Genomic DNA, 16,260 nt, shown 5'->3' on the forward strand with positions numbered 1-16,260 from the left:
TAGCACATGCCCTTCAGCTCAGTCATCCTAAGTGGATTTAGCTGTGTTCTTTGCTGCTGCTGAGGGGCAGCAAAATGTTTTGGACCTGAGCCCCAATTCTAGTCCATAATAAGTTATACACCATTAACAAGCTAGGGTGGACTCTGATTTCTTATTAGAAAACTGGGAAAACCGGGGCGCCTGGGTGGCTCAGTGGGTTAAAGCCTCTGCCTTCAGCTCGGGTCATGATCCCAGGGTACTGGGATTGAGCCCCGCGTCGGGCTCTCTGCTCAGCGGGGAGCCTGCTTCCCTTCCTCTCTCTCTGCCTGCCTCTCTGCCTACTTGTGATCTCTGCCAAATAAATAAATAAAATCTTTAAAAAAAAGAAAACTGGGAAAACCACTTTGAAGTTGATGATCTATCCAAACCAGACCAAGGTTTTATCTCTATGATCTACTTCCGTTTTCAGAGCTAGCCCCTTTGTCTTTATCATGCTAGAATTTGCTTTTTCTCTCCTTAAGTATGCAAAAAAAGAAAAGGGTATGTCATGCTTAATGTAGAAAACTTTGAAAATAGAATACAGTGATAAAAATCACTGATAATCCAGCTATCCAGAGAAGATCGACTTTTTGGTGTACTTTGTTTTTGGTTTTCTGTCTTCTGTGTATATAGTTGAGCTCATTTCTGTAGGCAGTTTTTTGCATATCGTGCTTTTCATTTGACGACATCATTATTCTGTGTCATTCCAAGTTTTTCATAAAAACGTTTAATGACATGGGAAACTCAAGTAAGAAAAACAAAGTGGCATATATGATACCCTGTTCATGTAAGTGGGAAAAGAAAAAGCACACTATATAATTACAGAAAGCTGACTGAAAGGAAATGCACTATGGGATTTCACAGTGGTTATTTCTGGTTTGTTGGATCACAGACAGCTTCAGTTTCCTTTATTATATTTTTCTGTATTTTCCTTCAGTTAACCTGGATTACTTTTATAATCCAGAGGAAAACAAAAATATTTTAATTTTTAAGTCTAAGAAAGAGGTTTTGTTTCCTTCTCTCGTTCTATCTAAACACTTTGCTGATTGCATAGTATTCTTATATGGATGTTTTCATAATTGACCAATAGTTACTGTATTTTTAAATATATATTTTATTACCATTAATTGTTAGTATATTTTACCATATCATTTATTACCATGATTTCTTTAGCCAGTCCCTTATTAAACACACTTGGCGGTTTAAATTTTGAGTCTTATGAAAAACACTGCAGTGAACATTTTGTCTGCAACTTATTTTAAAATGAGAAATACACTGTGTGCACTAGGTTCCTTTTTAGTAGCCGCATGAATAACTACTAACATGTGCTCCTTTGCCCTTTGCTGGAATCATGATTGAAAGGGGCATAGGTGTTTTGTCTGTTACTGAGTGTCTCCTCCTCTTCTGAGTAGGTTTTGCAGCCACCCTGGATGATGACAAGCCTTGGTACTCTATCTTTCCCATTGACAATGAGGAGCTGGTGTATGGACGCTGGGAGGACAATATCATTTGGGATGCTCAGGCCATGCCCCGGCTGTTGGAGCCTCCTGTTTTGACACTTGATCCCAATGATGAGAACCTCATTTTGGGTATGGTGTTGGCAGGGACCAGTGTTCCTTCTCTGTAATGGACAGCTTGCTGCTAACGTCAAGGGACGGGGGAAATCAGAAAGGTTGGGAAGGTCAAGACTATAAGCTTCTCGGGGGTGCCTGGCTGGCTCATTCAGTGGAGCAGGTGACTCTTGATCTCAGGGTTGTAAGTTCCAGCCTCATATTGGGTGTGGAGCCTACTTTAAAAAAATAAGGAAAAAAGCCTGGAACTTTCAGGTTGCAGTTGAGAGAGCAGAGTTGTGGCTGTTTCTGGTATTTCTATTTTGCTTAGGGAAAGCTCACAATGTAGGAATGTTGAAAAGCAGTACCTTTGAGATTCCAGGAGTATAGTGTGTTTAGTTAGAGGGAATCACCTACTAGAAGTGGTCTGGGGTGGGATGAGAGATCTGATTAGGAAGTGCAAAGATACCTGTAGGAAATGTGAATCTTCAGGGATAGTATCTCCAGAGTGACTTTTGTTTCATCCTTAGAAATTCCTGATGAAAAGGAAGAGGCCACCTCCAACTCCCCCTCCAAGGAAAGTAAGAAGGAATCGTCTCTGAAGAAGAGTCGAATTCTGTTAGGGAAAACAGGGGTCATCAAGGAGGAACCACAGCAGGTCTGTGGAGGGAAAAGGGACCTAGGGTGTTGAGAAGAGCAGAGAAAGGTAATGGAGGAGGGTAGTCTGACTAAGGTTTATTTGATATCTGTTTGATGTCCCCATCATTAGAACATGTCTCAGCCAGAAGTGAAAGATCCATGGAATCTCTCCAATGATGAATATTACTACCCCAAGCAGCAGGGTCTTCGAGGCACCTTTGGAGGAAATATTATCCAGGTAAAAGTAACAATTTTTTCTGTGATGGATGGGAACCACTGCCTTGTTTTGATGGAGGATATGGGTAAATCTTGCCTAGGCTGGAGTAATTATTTAATTTCAACCCTGTATTTCCTGTCTTAGCACTCGATTCCTGCTGTGGAATTACGACAGCCCTTCTTTCCTACCCACATGGGGCCCATCAAACTTCGGCAGTTCCATCGCCCACCTCTGAAGAAATACTCCTTTGGGGCACTCTCTCAGCCAGGTCCCCACTCAGTCCAGCCCTTGCTAAAACACATCAAAAAGAAGGCTAAGGTATGACTGAACTCTGGGTAGAAAAAAAAAAGCAGCTATAAAAGATGTTAGAGTACACATTGGGGAAATGGACATGATATTAGATGATACTCGGGAATTACTTTTTTCTCAGATGTGATAGAATGTTACTATAGTTTATTTAGGAGAATGTCCTTATTCTGAGGGGATGCATGTGAAAATACTTAAGGGTAAAGTGTCATGATGACTGCAGCTTTCAGAAACGATTCAGGGGGCACCTGGGTGGCTCAGTTGGTTAAGCTTGTGCCTTTGGCTCAGGTCATGATCCCAGGCTCGTGGAATCGAGCCCCATATCGGGCTCCCTGCTCAGCGGAGCTTGCTTCTCCCTCTGCCTCTGCCTGCCACTCCCCCTGCTTGTGCATGCGCACGCTCTCTCTTTCAGATAAAATCTCTTAAATGGTTCCAGCAAAATCTATGGAGATAATTTTAGATAGATAAGGTAAAATATGAAGTTATATCTAGGTGGTGGGATTGTAAGTGTTCATAGTTTCAACTTCATGGTTGAATATTTTCGCAATGAAGTTTAAAAAAAAGCAAGGCAAAATCGCTTGTGGTGTCATTGTCTCAGAATGAACAGCGTCAGTTTGTGGTTCTTGTCCTGCCAGGAGCTGAACTGTGTTCTCTTTGTTCTGGGCAGATGAGAGAACAAGAGAGACAAGCGTCTGGTGGTGGAGAGATGTTTTTTATGCGCACACCTCAGGACCTCACAGGCAAAGATGGAGATCTTATTCTTGCAGAATACAGTGAGGAAAATGGACCATTAATGATGCAGGTTGGCATGGCAACCAAGATAAAAAACTACTATAAGCGGGTGAGTCTCTGAGAAAACTTGTTTGTAATACAGTTGTAATGAACATCCAGCAATAGTCTGCGATTGTATATTTTGTCTTTTCCATGCTGTAAGTTTCTTGGGAGAAAGAAATGGTGTCTTTTTTGTAGTTAGTAATATTAGTAAAATGCTATGCTCAAGGAATATTTTGTGAAGGCTTATTGATTCTATTCTGTAATAGTAACTGGGTCTTTTGTGTTCCTTCTAGAAACCTGGAAAAGATCCTGGAGCCCCAGATTGTAAATATGGAGAAACTGTTTACTGCCATACATCTCCCTTCCTGGGCTCTCTCCATCCTGGCCAATTACTGCAGGTGACGGATTCTTTCCTGTTAATAACTCTTTCCTAAGGAACTTGACAGTTGAGGAGCAAGTCAGCCCAGAAAGAACTAATTCTAGTTGATTAAGGTACTATTTACATGGCAGGTATGGGGAAGGATCAGTATAATCCCCAAATAATTATAATCCCCAGACTTTCTTTTGATCTTTTTATTAAAACTGGCTCTAGTAATGTTATTTGTAAACTAAATTTGAAATTGTTTTTAGAAAACACACGCTGGTAAGAAGTCCAGCAACATCTGGGTGGCATACGGAAGTCAGCCTGGGATTAATAATTTAATGAGTTAATTAATGAGTATTTAATTTGTATCTGCAGAATTGGTATGTTTTCATTTGTTTAAAGTATCTCTGTTTTGTAGATGAGGTCAGTTAAGCTCAGAGATACTAAATGACTAATCTGACATCATATAGTAAGTAGCAGAGTCAGTGTCATCTGAATCCAAATCCTATAGTTTCCCTACTACTGCTAGTGGGTAAAAAATTATTTTCTAATCCTGTTTGACATTCCATATTCCGATTTATTTATATTATTGGATAGGTTTTAGATGGCATTCTGGGGATGGAGAGCAAACAGGCCTGATTTCCCTTCTCGTTAGTTGATGAAATTTCCTAGGGCTTCTCTGTATATAATTTTTGTGTTTTTACTTTTGTTAGGCATTTGAGAACAATCTTTTTCGTGCCCCAATTTACCTTCATAAGATGCCAGAAACTGACTTCCTTATCATTCGGACAAGACAAGGTTACTATATTCGGGAATTAGTCGATATTTTTGTGGTCGGCCAGCAGTGCCCCTTGTTTGAAGTTCCTGGGCCCAACTCCAAAAGGGCTAATACACATATTCGAGACTTTCTCCAGGTAAGAATGACAGATTAGGGAGGTGGGTCAGTTTGCACGTAACAGGGTATTGTGGATTTGGGGGCACATCAGGAGAGCTCAAAATACAGCAGGGCTTAGTAGGGGAAAGAGCCCTGGCGAGCACTTTTGTCTTCTGTTTTGCCAAATGAAAGACACTTGGTTTGTTGGACAGGTCTTTATTTACCGCCTATTCTGGAAGAGTAAAGATCGGCCACGGCGGATCCGAATGGAAGATATAAAGAAAGCCTTCCCTTCTCACTCAGAAAGTAGCATCCGGAAGAGGCTGAAGCTCTGCGCTGACTTCAAACGCACAGGTCATCATTTGTGACTAATTATTTGTTCCCCATCTCTTTCCAAGAAAGGAATTACAGCTTTCAGTGAAAGGATAAGTATACTGCTCCCAGATCGAGAGAATGATAGTCATCAAAAGAAGGAAGTAGTTAATCTTCCTTTTTTTTTTTTTAATTTTTTTTTAAAAGATTTTATTTATTTGACAGAGAGAAATCAGAGCTAGGCAGACAGAGAGAAGGGGAAGCAGGCTCCTGCTGAGCAGAGAGCCCGATGCGGGGCTCAATCCCAGGACCCTGAGATCATGACCTGAGCTGAAGGCAGAGGCTTAAACCCCTGAGCCACCCAGGCGCCCCGGAAGTAGTTAATCTTCTAATTATGGAGGCTGTGATTGCTTTTTGATTTGTGCCTGCCAGGAAATTCGTTGGATGGTGGATGTCAGGAGGTGCAAGCAACCTAGCAGTGGGGCTTTTCTTCGGCAGGCAGGCTAACTGTGGCTAGACCTTCTGGGATGTTGCGTGGCCCGGTTTTGGTTCGTTATCCTTGTTGCTGTCGGTGGAAGGGTCTTCGGAATTTGGAATGGTCTCATTCTCTCTACTTTTTCTAGGGATGGACTCAAACTGGTGGGTGTTGAAGTCTGATTTTCGATTACCGACTGAAGAGGAGATCAGAGCTATGGTGTCCCCAGAGCAGTGCTGTGCCTACTACAGCATGATAGCCGCAGAGCAGCGACTGAAGGTAAGCACCTTCCCCTTGTGCCTGTGGGTTTGTTGCAGACAGAGGAGGATGCAGACTGGTGGCACTGGCCAAGAAGTGATGGTTCCTGGATTATGAACCAGTTACTGACAGATTCGAGCTCTGAGGTACTCCGTGTCCATTGGTTCTGAGGACGACTCCAGTCTAGCTAAATAGCAGTGGGAAGGCTTCATGAGGGACGTAGGGCGTATTGTTCCATCCATTTGGGTGGCGACTTTAATCTTTGTTCTTTACAAGGCAGGTACATACACAGGGCAAATACTTCTCGGTTGTTTTCCACAGCCTTCCCTGTGGGCTGAGATGGTGGTGCTGAACATGTCCCAAGCAGGGAACATCTAGCCAGGGTGAGACAGCACAGCTACACCACTGAGTTAGTGAGTCTGCAGTGATGAGCATCTCTACTTAGCTTCCTTTTTGGGCCTTAACTACCTACACGTCAACTGGCAACTTCCCTGAAATGTAATATATCTTCTGATAGCCTAAGGATGTAGAATGGTGACAGAGACAGGAAGACTTTACAGAATCTATTCTCTGTGTGAAAATGTACTTTGGTATTCTATACTTGGTGCTTAGTGAAACTTGTACTTTGTGTTTTCCAATTTGTTGACTGGTTTGCTTCCGTTTGTGCTCTTCCAGGATGCTGGCTATGGTGAGAAGTCCTTTTTTGCTCCAGAAGAAGAAAATGAGGAAGATTTCCAGATGAAGATTGATGATGAGGTATGGCTTTACACTAGTTTTTTTAAATTAATTAATTATTTTAGAGAGAGAGAGCATGTGAGCTGGGGGGGGGGGGCGGACAGGTAGTGGGAGAGAATCTCAAGCAAACTCTGCCCTGAGCGTGGAGCCCAGTGTGGGGCTCGATCTCACAGTCCTGAGATAATGACCTGAGCCAGAATCAAGAGTCAGATGCTCAGGGGTGCCTGGGTGTCTCAGTGGGTTAAGCCTCTGCCTTCGGCTCAGGTCATGGTCTCAGGGTCCTGGGATCGAGCCCCACATCGGGCTCTCTGCTTAGCAGGGAGCCTGCTTCCTCCTCTCTCTCTGCCTGCCCCTCTGCCTACTTGTGATCTCTCTCTCTGTTAAATAAATAAATAAAATCTTAAAAAAAAAAAGAGTCAGGGGCACCTGGGTGGCTCAGTGGGTTAAAGCCTCTGCCTTCGGCTCAGGTCATGATCTCAGGGTCCTGGGATCAAGCCCCGCATCAGGCTCTCTGCTCAGCGGGGAGCCTGCTTCCTCCTCTCTCTCTGCCTGCCTCTCTGCCTACTTGTGATCTCTGTCTGTCAAATAAATAAATAAAATCTTAAAAAAAAAAAAAAAAAAAGACTCCTTTAAAAAAAAAAAAAAAAAGAGTCAGATGCTCAACTAACCAAGCCACCCAGGTGCCCTGGCTTTGTGCTAATTTTTATTAGTATATCCCATTTATCCATTTTAATTTTTTTCCATTTATCCTTTAAAAAATGGCTTTATTGAGTTAAGATTGACATAAGTAGCACGTATTTAAAGTGTACTATTTGATATGTTGTGATATGTGTTTATATCTGCGAATCCTCATAACAAGATAGTGAGTGTATCTGTCACCCCCAAAAGTTTTTTTGTACCCCCTTTGGGATTCTTTTCTCCTTTCTCTTCCCTTTACTCTGGCCTCTTTGTGCCCTGACAACCACACTGATGCTTTCTGTCACTATAGATTAGTTCACATTTTCTACATTTTTAGATATGTGGGCTCATACAGTATGTACTTTCTTTTTTTAACTGTGGTAAAATATACATAACAAAACTTGCCATCTAACCTTTAAATGTACAATTTGGTAACGTTAGGTATGTTCACACTGTTACATAACCAATTTCCAGAACTCTTCATGTTGCAAAACTGAAACTCTGTTACCCATTAAATGACAAGTCCCCATTTCTTCCTCCTCCAGCCTCTGCAACCACCATTCTACTTTCTGTCTCTCTGAATTTTACTACTCTAGGTACTTCCCCTAAGTGGAATCATGAGGTATTGTTTTTATGTGACTGGTTTATTTTATCCAGCACGATATCCTCAAAGTTCATGCATGTTGTAGCATATATCACAGTTTCCTTCCTTTTTTAAGGCTGAATAACATTCCACTGTGTGTATGTACCACATCGTGTTTATCCACCCATCCATTGGTGGACGTTTGGGGTGCTTCCACCTCTTGCTATTGGGAACAGTGCTGCTGTGAACATGGGTATGGACTATCTCTTCAGGATTCTGTTTTCTGTTCTTCTGCATATAGACCCAGAAGTGGATTACTGGATCACATGATAGTTCTATTTTTAGTTTTTTGAGCAACCTCCGTACTTATTTTCTTCAAAGCAGCTGCAGTATTTTACGTTCCTGTCAATGGCATATAAGAATTTCAATTTCTCCACACTCATGCCAACACTTGTTATTTATTATTTTTTTGATAGTAACCATCCTAATGGATTGAGGCAGTATCTCATTGTGATTTTGATTTGCATTTCCCTAATGATTAGTGATGTTGAGCCATCTTTTCATGTACTTATTGGACATTTGTGTATCTTCTGAGAAAGGTCTTTTCAAGTTCTTTGCCCATTTTTGAATTGGGTTGTTTGGTTTTTGTTATTGAGTTGTAGTTCTTTATAAATTATTGATATTAATCTCTCATCAGATACATGTCGTGCAAATACTTTCTGCCATAGGTTGCCTTTTTATTCTGTTGTGTCCTTTGATGCAGAGAAGTTTTTAATTGAGATACAGTCCAGTGTATCTTATTTTACTTTTGTTGTTCGTGCTTTTTTGGTTCCATATCCAAGATGTCATTGCCAAATCCAGTGTCATGGTTTTTCCTCTGTTTTCTTCTAAGGGTTTTATATTTTTAATTCTTTTTTTAAATGATTTTATTTATTTATTTGACAGACAGAGATCACAAGTAGACAGAGAGGCAGGCAGAGGAGAGGAGGAAGCAGGCTCCCCACTGAGCAGAGGGCCTGATGCGGGGCTTGATCCCAAGACCCTGGGATCATGACCTGAGCCAAAGGCAGAGGCTTTAACCCACTGAGCCACCCAGGTGCCCCTCTTTTTAATTCTTATACTTAGGTATGAGACCTAAGATGGTCTTTGCTCCATTGTGAGTTAATTTTTATATATGGTATAAGGTAAAGGTCGAGCTTCATTATTTTGCATGTGGATATTCTATTTTCAGCATGTTGAAAGTATGTATTCTTTCTTGTTTGTCTTCTTTCACCCGTAATTATGTTGAGATTCATCCAGGTTATTGATCGTTTGTTCTTTTGTATTGCCATATAGCACTCCATAATGTGGATATTACCACAGTTTAGGTAATGGCCTATCAAAAGACATTTTGGTTGTTCCCAGTTTTTGGCTATTATGAATAAAGCTGCTATCAATATTCATGTATAAATCTCTGGACACATTTCCTTTTTTCTTGGGTAAATACCTAAAAGTAGAATTATTGGGTCATATGGTAATTCTGTTTCACATTTTTTTTAAGGTTTTATTTATTGGGGGGAGAGAGCATGAATAGGGTGGGGTGGGGAGAGGGAGAAGTAGACTCCCCACTGAGCAGTGAGCCCGATGTGGGGCTCCATACCAGAACCCCAGGATCATTAACTGAAGGCAGACACTTAGCCAGTTGAGCCACCCAGGCGCCCCTCTTTCAACTTTGAAGGAACTACTTTCCATAGTGACTGTGTTATTTTTACATTCTTACTAGCAATGTATGAGGGTTCTAGTTTTTCCACATCCTTGTCAACACTTGTTATTTTTCTTTTTTATTATTATTACTACTTTTATGGCCCTTCTGTCAGATGTGAAATGGTCTCTCACTGCTGTTTTGATTTGCATTTCCCTAGTGGCTAAGGGCGTTGAGCATCTTTTCATGTGCTTAATTTATCATCCAGACTTCTTCTTTTGTGGAGTGTCTGTTCATCTTTTTAATCCACTTTTAATTGGTTGCTTGTTTTCTTCTCATTGAGTCTTGAGAGAGCTCTATGTATTCTAGGTCCGACTCCTTTATCAGGTACGTGATTGCCGAAAATTTTCTCCCAGTCTGTGGCTTGTCTTTTAATTGTTTTAACTGTTTTATGAAGAGCAGAAATCCAGATTGTCAGTTTTCTCTGTTGCTTGTGGTTTGGGTGTTGTATCTAAGAAATTTTTATCTAACTCAGGGATGCAAAGATTTTCTTTTATGTTTTCTTCTGAAAGTTTTGTTGTTCTAGATCTTAAGTTTAGATCCATTTTGAGTTATTTTTTATGTAGGGTGCAAGGTATAGATTAAGGTTCTTTTTTGCATGTGAACGTCCAGCTATTCCAGCACCATTGTTTAAAAAGTTGAATGACCTTTTAAAATAAAAATTTAGAACAAAAATCTGATCATATGATTATCTGGCCCAAAGACTTCCTTTGGGTCCTCACTTCTTTTAGAAAGAAGTTCTGCACATGCTTTGCAAGGTGCTGTGTGATTTGGCTCTTGTATATAACTCTAACCTCCTCTCATCTCCTGTCATTGTCCATCTTGTACTCAAGCTGCAAACATACTAAAGTTCATTCAGTCCCCTTGTTTCTTTCTGTTGCCTTCCAGGATTTTGCAGCTGCTTTTCCCTCTGCCTAGGATATTTTCTTGCCACTCTTCTACCATCTTACCTTCACCTATGATTTATATTTCATGGAAGCTTACCCTGACTTCTGTCCTCACTCCCATCATATTGGCTCATTATTCTTCCCTTCTTTATGTACATGTAACACTTTTTACTTTCCTATCGATGCACTGACTATGCAGTATTGTATTTGGTTGGTTATTTGTCTCTTTCTCACTAATGTGAGGTCCATGAGAAAGTAGTGCCTGGCATGTAGTAGGTGTTCAATAAATATCTATTAAATCAGTGAGTGATTGTAAATGAGGTCAGACAGAGTGAGTGAAGAAGCGCATTGTGGTGGTGTTTTGAGGATGGAGTGAAAAATGAGTGGATGTCTAAGAATTTCAGAAAGTAAGGATTTGGTCAAATAGCCTTCGAGATTGAATCTTGATTAGAGAATTGACCACTCTTTAGCTAATTGTGTATACTCTTAACTGGTCTGTGTGGACAAGCACATTCCTCTTGTCTTAATTTCCTGATTATTTTGCGGGGTCAGTAAACACTATATTCAGGGTCCCAGGAGAGGACAGATGTTTTTAACCAACCAGTTGCAGAGGTAAAATGGACCTGGGGTTAAAGCCATTACTTTGTAAAATGTGCTTATCATTTAATTACAGAATGTATTGGCTATTCTAAAGCAGCCTTTTGAGCAATCGGGCAGTCAGATTCATCATCAACCTCTTTGAGCATCATGAGGGTGGGGCATCACTGTCTTTGAGAACTCAGTATATCTCTAGGGATATGGGGCCGAAGGGGACCACTGTTCCACAATGTTCTTATACTGGCTGAGATCTTGATTTTTGTTTAATATCATAACGTAAGTACCATAGAGGGGAAGAAGAGTAAGCCGAGTACTGGGCAGCTTTATATGCAACTATTGATCTTCGTGGATAATTTAAGAAAGCATCAAATCGTACATTATTGTAATTACTCCGATCTTCTAAGTATGGCTAGATGTAGAGCAAATTTTTCCCATAGCCCTTATAATCTCTTTCTATACCTCAGGTTCGCACTGCTCCTTGGAACACCACAAGGGCTTTCATTGCTGCTATGAAGGGCAAGTGTCTCTTGGAGGTGACTGGGGTGGCAGATCCTACAGGGTGTGGCGAAGGATTCTCCTATGTCAAGATTCCAAACAAACCAACACAGCAGAAGGTGAGACTCTGAAATCCTGGAAACCAAAAATTAAGGGAGGAAGAAATGGAGGTTAAGGAGTGGAAGTGAAGGGGCTGGGGGACCTGGAAAACACTTAAGTTGACAGGATGGCTTAAGTACCTACTGTAAGGAGTTCAGCTTATTACAGTTCTTGCCTGTTTTGTTTTATGTTTGAGGTAGGATGATAAGGAGCCTCAGCCAGTAAAGAAGACAGTGACAGGAACAGATGCAGATCTCCGTCGCCTTTCACTAAAAAATGCCAAGCAGCTCCTACGTAAATTTGGTGTACCTGAAGAAGAGGTGAGTGTGGAAGAGGAAAACTTAGAGTCCCCTAGGGTAGGGGGCCTTTGACAGAGGGAAAGGCTAGGAGGCAGATGTAAGGAACTATCTGGATAAGTTTGTGGTGTAGGTTGTAGTACCCTGGATCTTAGGCACTTTTTCAGGAGTTAGCTTTCCCCAAGCTTTCTGTTTAACCTGCTTTGGGTGGTGTTTTGTTATTTGTTTTTTTTTTTTTTTTTTTTTTTGTCTGGCTCTCTTAAGTTGTATGCCTTGGTTTATTTTTTGAAATCTCTGATGATTTAGGTTGAAATCTCTGATGATTTAGGTGTATGTGTTTGTCTCTCTCTCTCGTAGATTAAAAAGCTGTCCCGCTGGGAAGTGATCGACGTAGTCCGCACGATGTCCACAGAGCAGGCCCGCTCTGGAGAGGGGCCCATGAGTAAATTTGCCCGTGGGTCAAGGTTTTCTGTGGCTGAGCATCAGGAGCGTTACAAAGAGGAATGTCAGCGCATCTTTGACCTTCAGAACAAGTATGTTGTTCTAGTGCTGCAGAAAATCCAAGCTGGAAAGGGGAGGGGTCCCAGACACTATATATTATAATGAACAGGAGGTCACTTGGTAATGTGACTGGTTGGCCAGGTAGCTGAGATTTCAGGGTGGTCTCTGTTCATAATACTGCTAGAACACCTGCTCCTTTCAGAGCAACTTGGCAAAGGTTTTGCATTGGCAAGAGGTACTCTAGGTTCCATGGTAACTTTTGTGGCCTCCTTGGGCCTGGCAGTTATTCCAGTGGTGGTAAGGGACAGTGAGTGTGTGGTTTGTTTTTTTTCTGAAGGCTTACTGTGAGAGGATGGTAACGCTCTATTATTAAAAATGACCAGTGTGCCGTTTTATTTCTCAGGCTTTTTCTAGGAATTCTGAAATAGTTGCTGTGTTACAGCGTATTTCAGACTTGCCTTGTTGACAAAAGTCAAGGAAAACTTTGTAAAGCTGTTCTGTTAAGGCCCCCATGTCTTAGTGGATTTGGGTATTCCTTTTTAAGGTTGATTTCCCAAGTTCCTACTGTTGCCTAAAGCTGTATTTCTTCAGCTCTTTATACACTTTCATGTTTCTCTTCTTAATTTTCAACATCATTTTTCCTTTTTAGAGTTTTATCATCAACCGAAGTATTATCAACTGACACAGACAGCAGCTCAGCCGAAGACAGTGACTTTGAAGAAATGGGAAAGAATATTGAGAACATGTTGCAGAATAAGAAAACCAGCTCTCAGCTGTCGCGTGAACGGGAGGAACAGGAGCGGAAGGAACTACAGCGGATGCTACTGGGTGAGGGTAGTGGCTTCATAGACAAGAAAGAGAAGGATCCAAAAAGTGTAAATAACTGCAGACTAAGAACTGAGCCAAAGCTGGAGGCAGAAGAAGTAGCGGATAAGTGTAGAAAATCCTGTAGATGAGGTAGAAAGGTTATTGCAAGCTGAACTTGGAGGTTTTTCTGGGGGGCACAGATTGAAGAGCTGCCACCGGCCCACTGCTGCCTCTGTCTGTGTCAGGCCTGTCCAAGCCAGGGCTAGCAGTGCCGTACGTCAGGTGATCTTTCTGGTCATTCATCCTAGAGGCCAAGAGTTTTTAAAACTGATTTCATGGATAAATTTGAGAGGTTGCTCTTGAACCCTCTGAAATCATATGTAAAATTCTGTGCAAATGTACCTTTTCTGAGAAGATATGTGACTTTCAGAAGATTCTCAAAGGAGTCCTAGACCCTAAATAGAGTTAAAAATCACCAACCAAAAATTGCAGAAGTTGAGAGTGGGGATGATAAAGGCTTGAACTGGTTTGGGGTATGGATTTTGGGAATGAAAAGGGGTAAAAAATCAAGGTGACCTTAAGATTTCACTCCGGGCTTGCCAGAAAGATGGTACCTTTGATTAAAGTAGTAAACTTCAGAGAAAGAAGCAGGTGTGAGAAGGGAAGATGTAATATGTGGAGTTTGAGGTCCCCATGACACTTCTAGTATAGACGTCAAGCAGGCAAATGAAAATTTGGATATAGATACTATGAGAGGGAGGATAAAGGCCCGAAGATGGATATGTAAATGACTGTTCTCACTCCCAGTAGGCTTTTTCTTCATTTCCTGCTCTCTAAAAAGCTTTGTGTAATTTTGTGTTCTGACTACTTTGTAAAGATGTGATAAAGCCTTTGCACCGGGGCGGTCCTAGACCAGCAGTAGGCACATCACACGGGAGCTTGTTAGGAATGCAGATTCTCAGGCCTCACCCCAGACACTACTGAATTGGAATCTAGTGTAATGAGAATTCTCAGGTGATTCCTCTTCATTCGTGTTTGGGTTTGAGAAGCGTTCTCCTAAGACTGGACCTGTGTCTGTGGTGCAGTTTTCCCTCTTGGTGCTGGGGTGCTTTTCTTTAATGTGATCATCAACTACTTGCTGCTTGGGTTTTCTTCTCTTGCTCTTGAGAGGAATCAGAATACAGCTGCTATTTTTCTGTCCCCTCTAACAAATGTAGTTCTTTGAGTTCCTTTCAGAACTTCTCATACAAAAATGGGAATGGGGCAGTGGTAAAATGAAGTCAGGAAAGGACAAATCAGTGCATTTGTGGGCTTGATGCTTTCTGTAGAATCATACAATGCTTTTGGTAAACGTACATACTTTTGTGGCGCGTTGAACTTCGAGGTCTCCACTCAATCTCAGGAAAATGACCATTTGGGTGGTAGGGGGAACGCGTGGAAATCTTTTTCTGCCTTGCAGCAGCAGGTTCAGCAGCATCAGGAAACAATCACAGAGATGATGACACAGCTTCAGTGACTAGCCTTAACTCTTCTGCCACCGGCCGTTGTCTAAAGATTTATCGCACATTTCGAGATGAAGAGGGAAAGGAGTACGTTCGCTGTGAGACAGTCCGAAAGCCAGCTGTCATTGATGCCTACGTGCGCATACGAACCACAAAAGATGAGGAATTCATGTGAGTTTGACTCACCGCTTTCCAGTATGATAAGGAGGACGATGAAAGTGGTGGGGGATGGGGATGAGGGAGGTATGTGCTAGAGTTTTAGTGACAGGATTCTGTACAGCTGGAAGTTGGAAGTCTGTGTTGGTTGGGTGCCTTTAGGTCTTGAGATTTGGGCAGAGCCAAATCACAGGGAGATATTTCAAATTTGCTCCAAAATAAAGGCATGTTTTCCGTTCCACCTGGGTCCTTTGCGTTGTGGTTGGTTGGCAGAACTCTTAGTGATGATTCAGGACACCTTATTCTGAGAGAGGTGCTGCTCTGCACATGGAAGGCTGATGAGTGGGGGAGATGGGAATATGGGTAGTGCCTTTTATTTCTGTCTGGATGGATTATTTTAGTTCTGATCTGTTTAGCTATCAGGATGGTTGTCTTTGGGTTAGCTTTGCTTATGGTCCTGTGATATTTTTCCCCCTTGCCCTTCAGTCGAAAGTTTGCCCTTTTTGATGAACAGCATCGAGAAGAGATGCGAAAGGAACGGCGGAGGATTCAGGAGCAACTTAGGCGGCTGAAGCGGAACCAGGAAAAGGAGAAGCTTAAGGGTCCTCCTGAGAAGAAGCCCAAAAAAATGAAGGAGCGTCCTGACCTAAAAGTAAATAGAATGTGGTGTGATCATAGCTAAAAAGGCGAAGAAAGCATACCTCTGCCCATAGCTTTTGGCGTTCTCCCTGACTGGGAATGAGGGCAGTATTGTGGGAAGCTAGTTTGAGTTGGTGTGGCTGCTCAGGTGTTACCATGACTAGTGTGACTGGCACTGACAACCTAATCTGGTGCCACTGGGTGTCATTTTATACTTCACCCGTTGGGAGTATTTCCTAGGGGTTGAAATGGGCTTGGGTGAGAGAGGTGTTTTTTACACACACACACGTGTGTGTGTGTGTGTGTGTGTGTGTACGTACACATACACATATCCTTTAAAAATTGTACATATTAGAAGCAACAGGGGGCGCCTGGGTGGCTCAGGTGTTTAAGTGTCTGCTTTCAGCTCGGGTCATGATCCCAGGGTTCTGGGATCGAGTCCTGCATCGGGCTCCCTGCTCAGTGGGGAGTCTGCTTCAGTGACCCTCCCCTGGTTCCTGCGTTCTCTCTCTCTCCCTCTCACTGATTCTCTCTCTTGAAGTAAATAAAAACAATATTTTAAAAAATAAAAAGGAAAAAGAAGCAACAGGAAAGAAACTTATCAGTACGGGTTGCCTTCTGTGACTTAGGTAGGGTTCCAGATATTACTGTATATGTAACTGCCATGTACACCATAAAACGAGGCCACTGCTATATAAAATGATAGTTGTCTCATAGTGTTTTTGGAGTAAGTGATATAATGCCTGGGAAGCACTTT

The 16,260-nt window shown here is 41.9% G+C and overlaps 1 protein-coding gene across 4 annotated transcripts in view; it reads left to right on the forward strand.

Annotated features, from left to right (window-relative positions):
• Positions 1-16,260, forward strand: part of TAF1 (TATA-box binding protein associated factor 1) — a 75,732-nt gene that overhangs the window by 8,598 nt on the left and 50,874 nt on the right. For 3 of the 4 annotated variants that reach the window (XM_080831194.1, XM_080831196.1, XM_080831197.1), the window contains exons 9-24: positions 1,431-1,607; positions 2,099-2,226; positions 2,338-2,445; positions 2,569-2,742; positions 3,398-3,571; positions 3,798-3,902; positions 4,582-4,782; positions 4,955-5,096; positions 5,678-5,808; positions 6,463-6,543; positions 11,473-11,622; positions 11,803-11,922; positions 12,256-12,431; positions 13,049-13,227; positions 14,666-14,879; positions 15,351-15,516. In XM_080831194.1, the coding sequence (XP_080687320.1) occupies positions 1,431-1,607; positions 2,099-2,226; positions 2,338-2,445; positions 2,569-2,742; positions 3,398-3,571; positions 3,798-3,902; positions 4,582-4,782; positions 4,955-5,096; positions 5,678-5,808; positions 6,463-6,543; positions 11,473-11,622; positions 11,803-11,922; positions 12,256-12,431; positions 13,049-13,227; positions 14,666-14,879; positions 15,351-15,516 (2,426 nt within the window). The remainder of the gene's footprint in view (positions 1-1,430; positions 1,608-2,098; positions 2,227-2,337; positions 2,446-2,568; positions 2,743-3,397; positions 3,572-3,797; positions 3,903-4,581; positions 4,783-4,954; positions 5,097-5,677; positions 5,809-6,462; positions 6,544-11,472; positions 11,623-11,802; positions 11,923-12,255; positions 12,432-13,048; positions 13,228-14,665; positions 14,880-15,350; positions 15,517-16,260) is intronic. The other variant, XM_080831195.1, reaches the window with a different exon arrangement.

This window comes from Martes martes (genome assembly GCF_963455335.1).
Source record: "Martes martes genome assembly, chromosome: X".
Lineage (NCBI taxonomy): Eukaryota > Metazoa > Chordata > Mammalia > Carnivora > Mustelidae > Martes > Martes martes.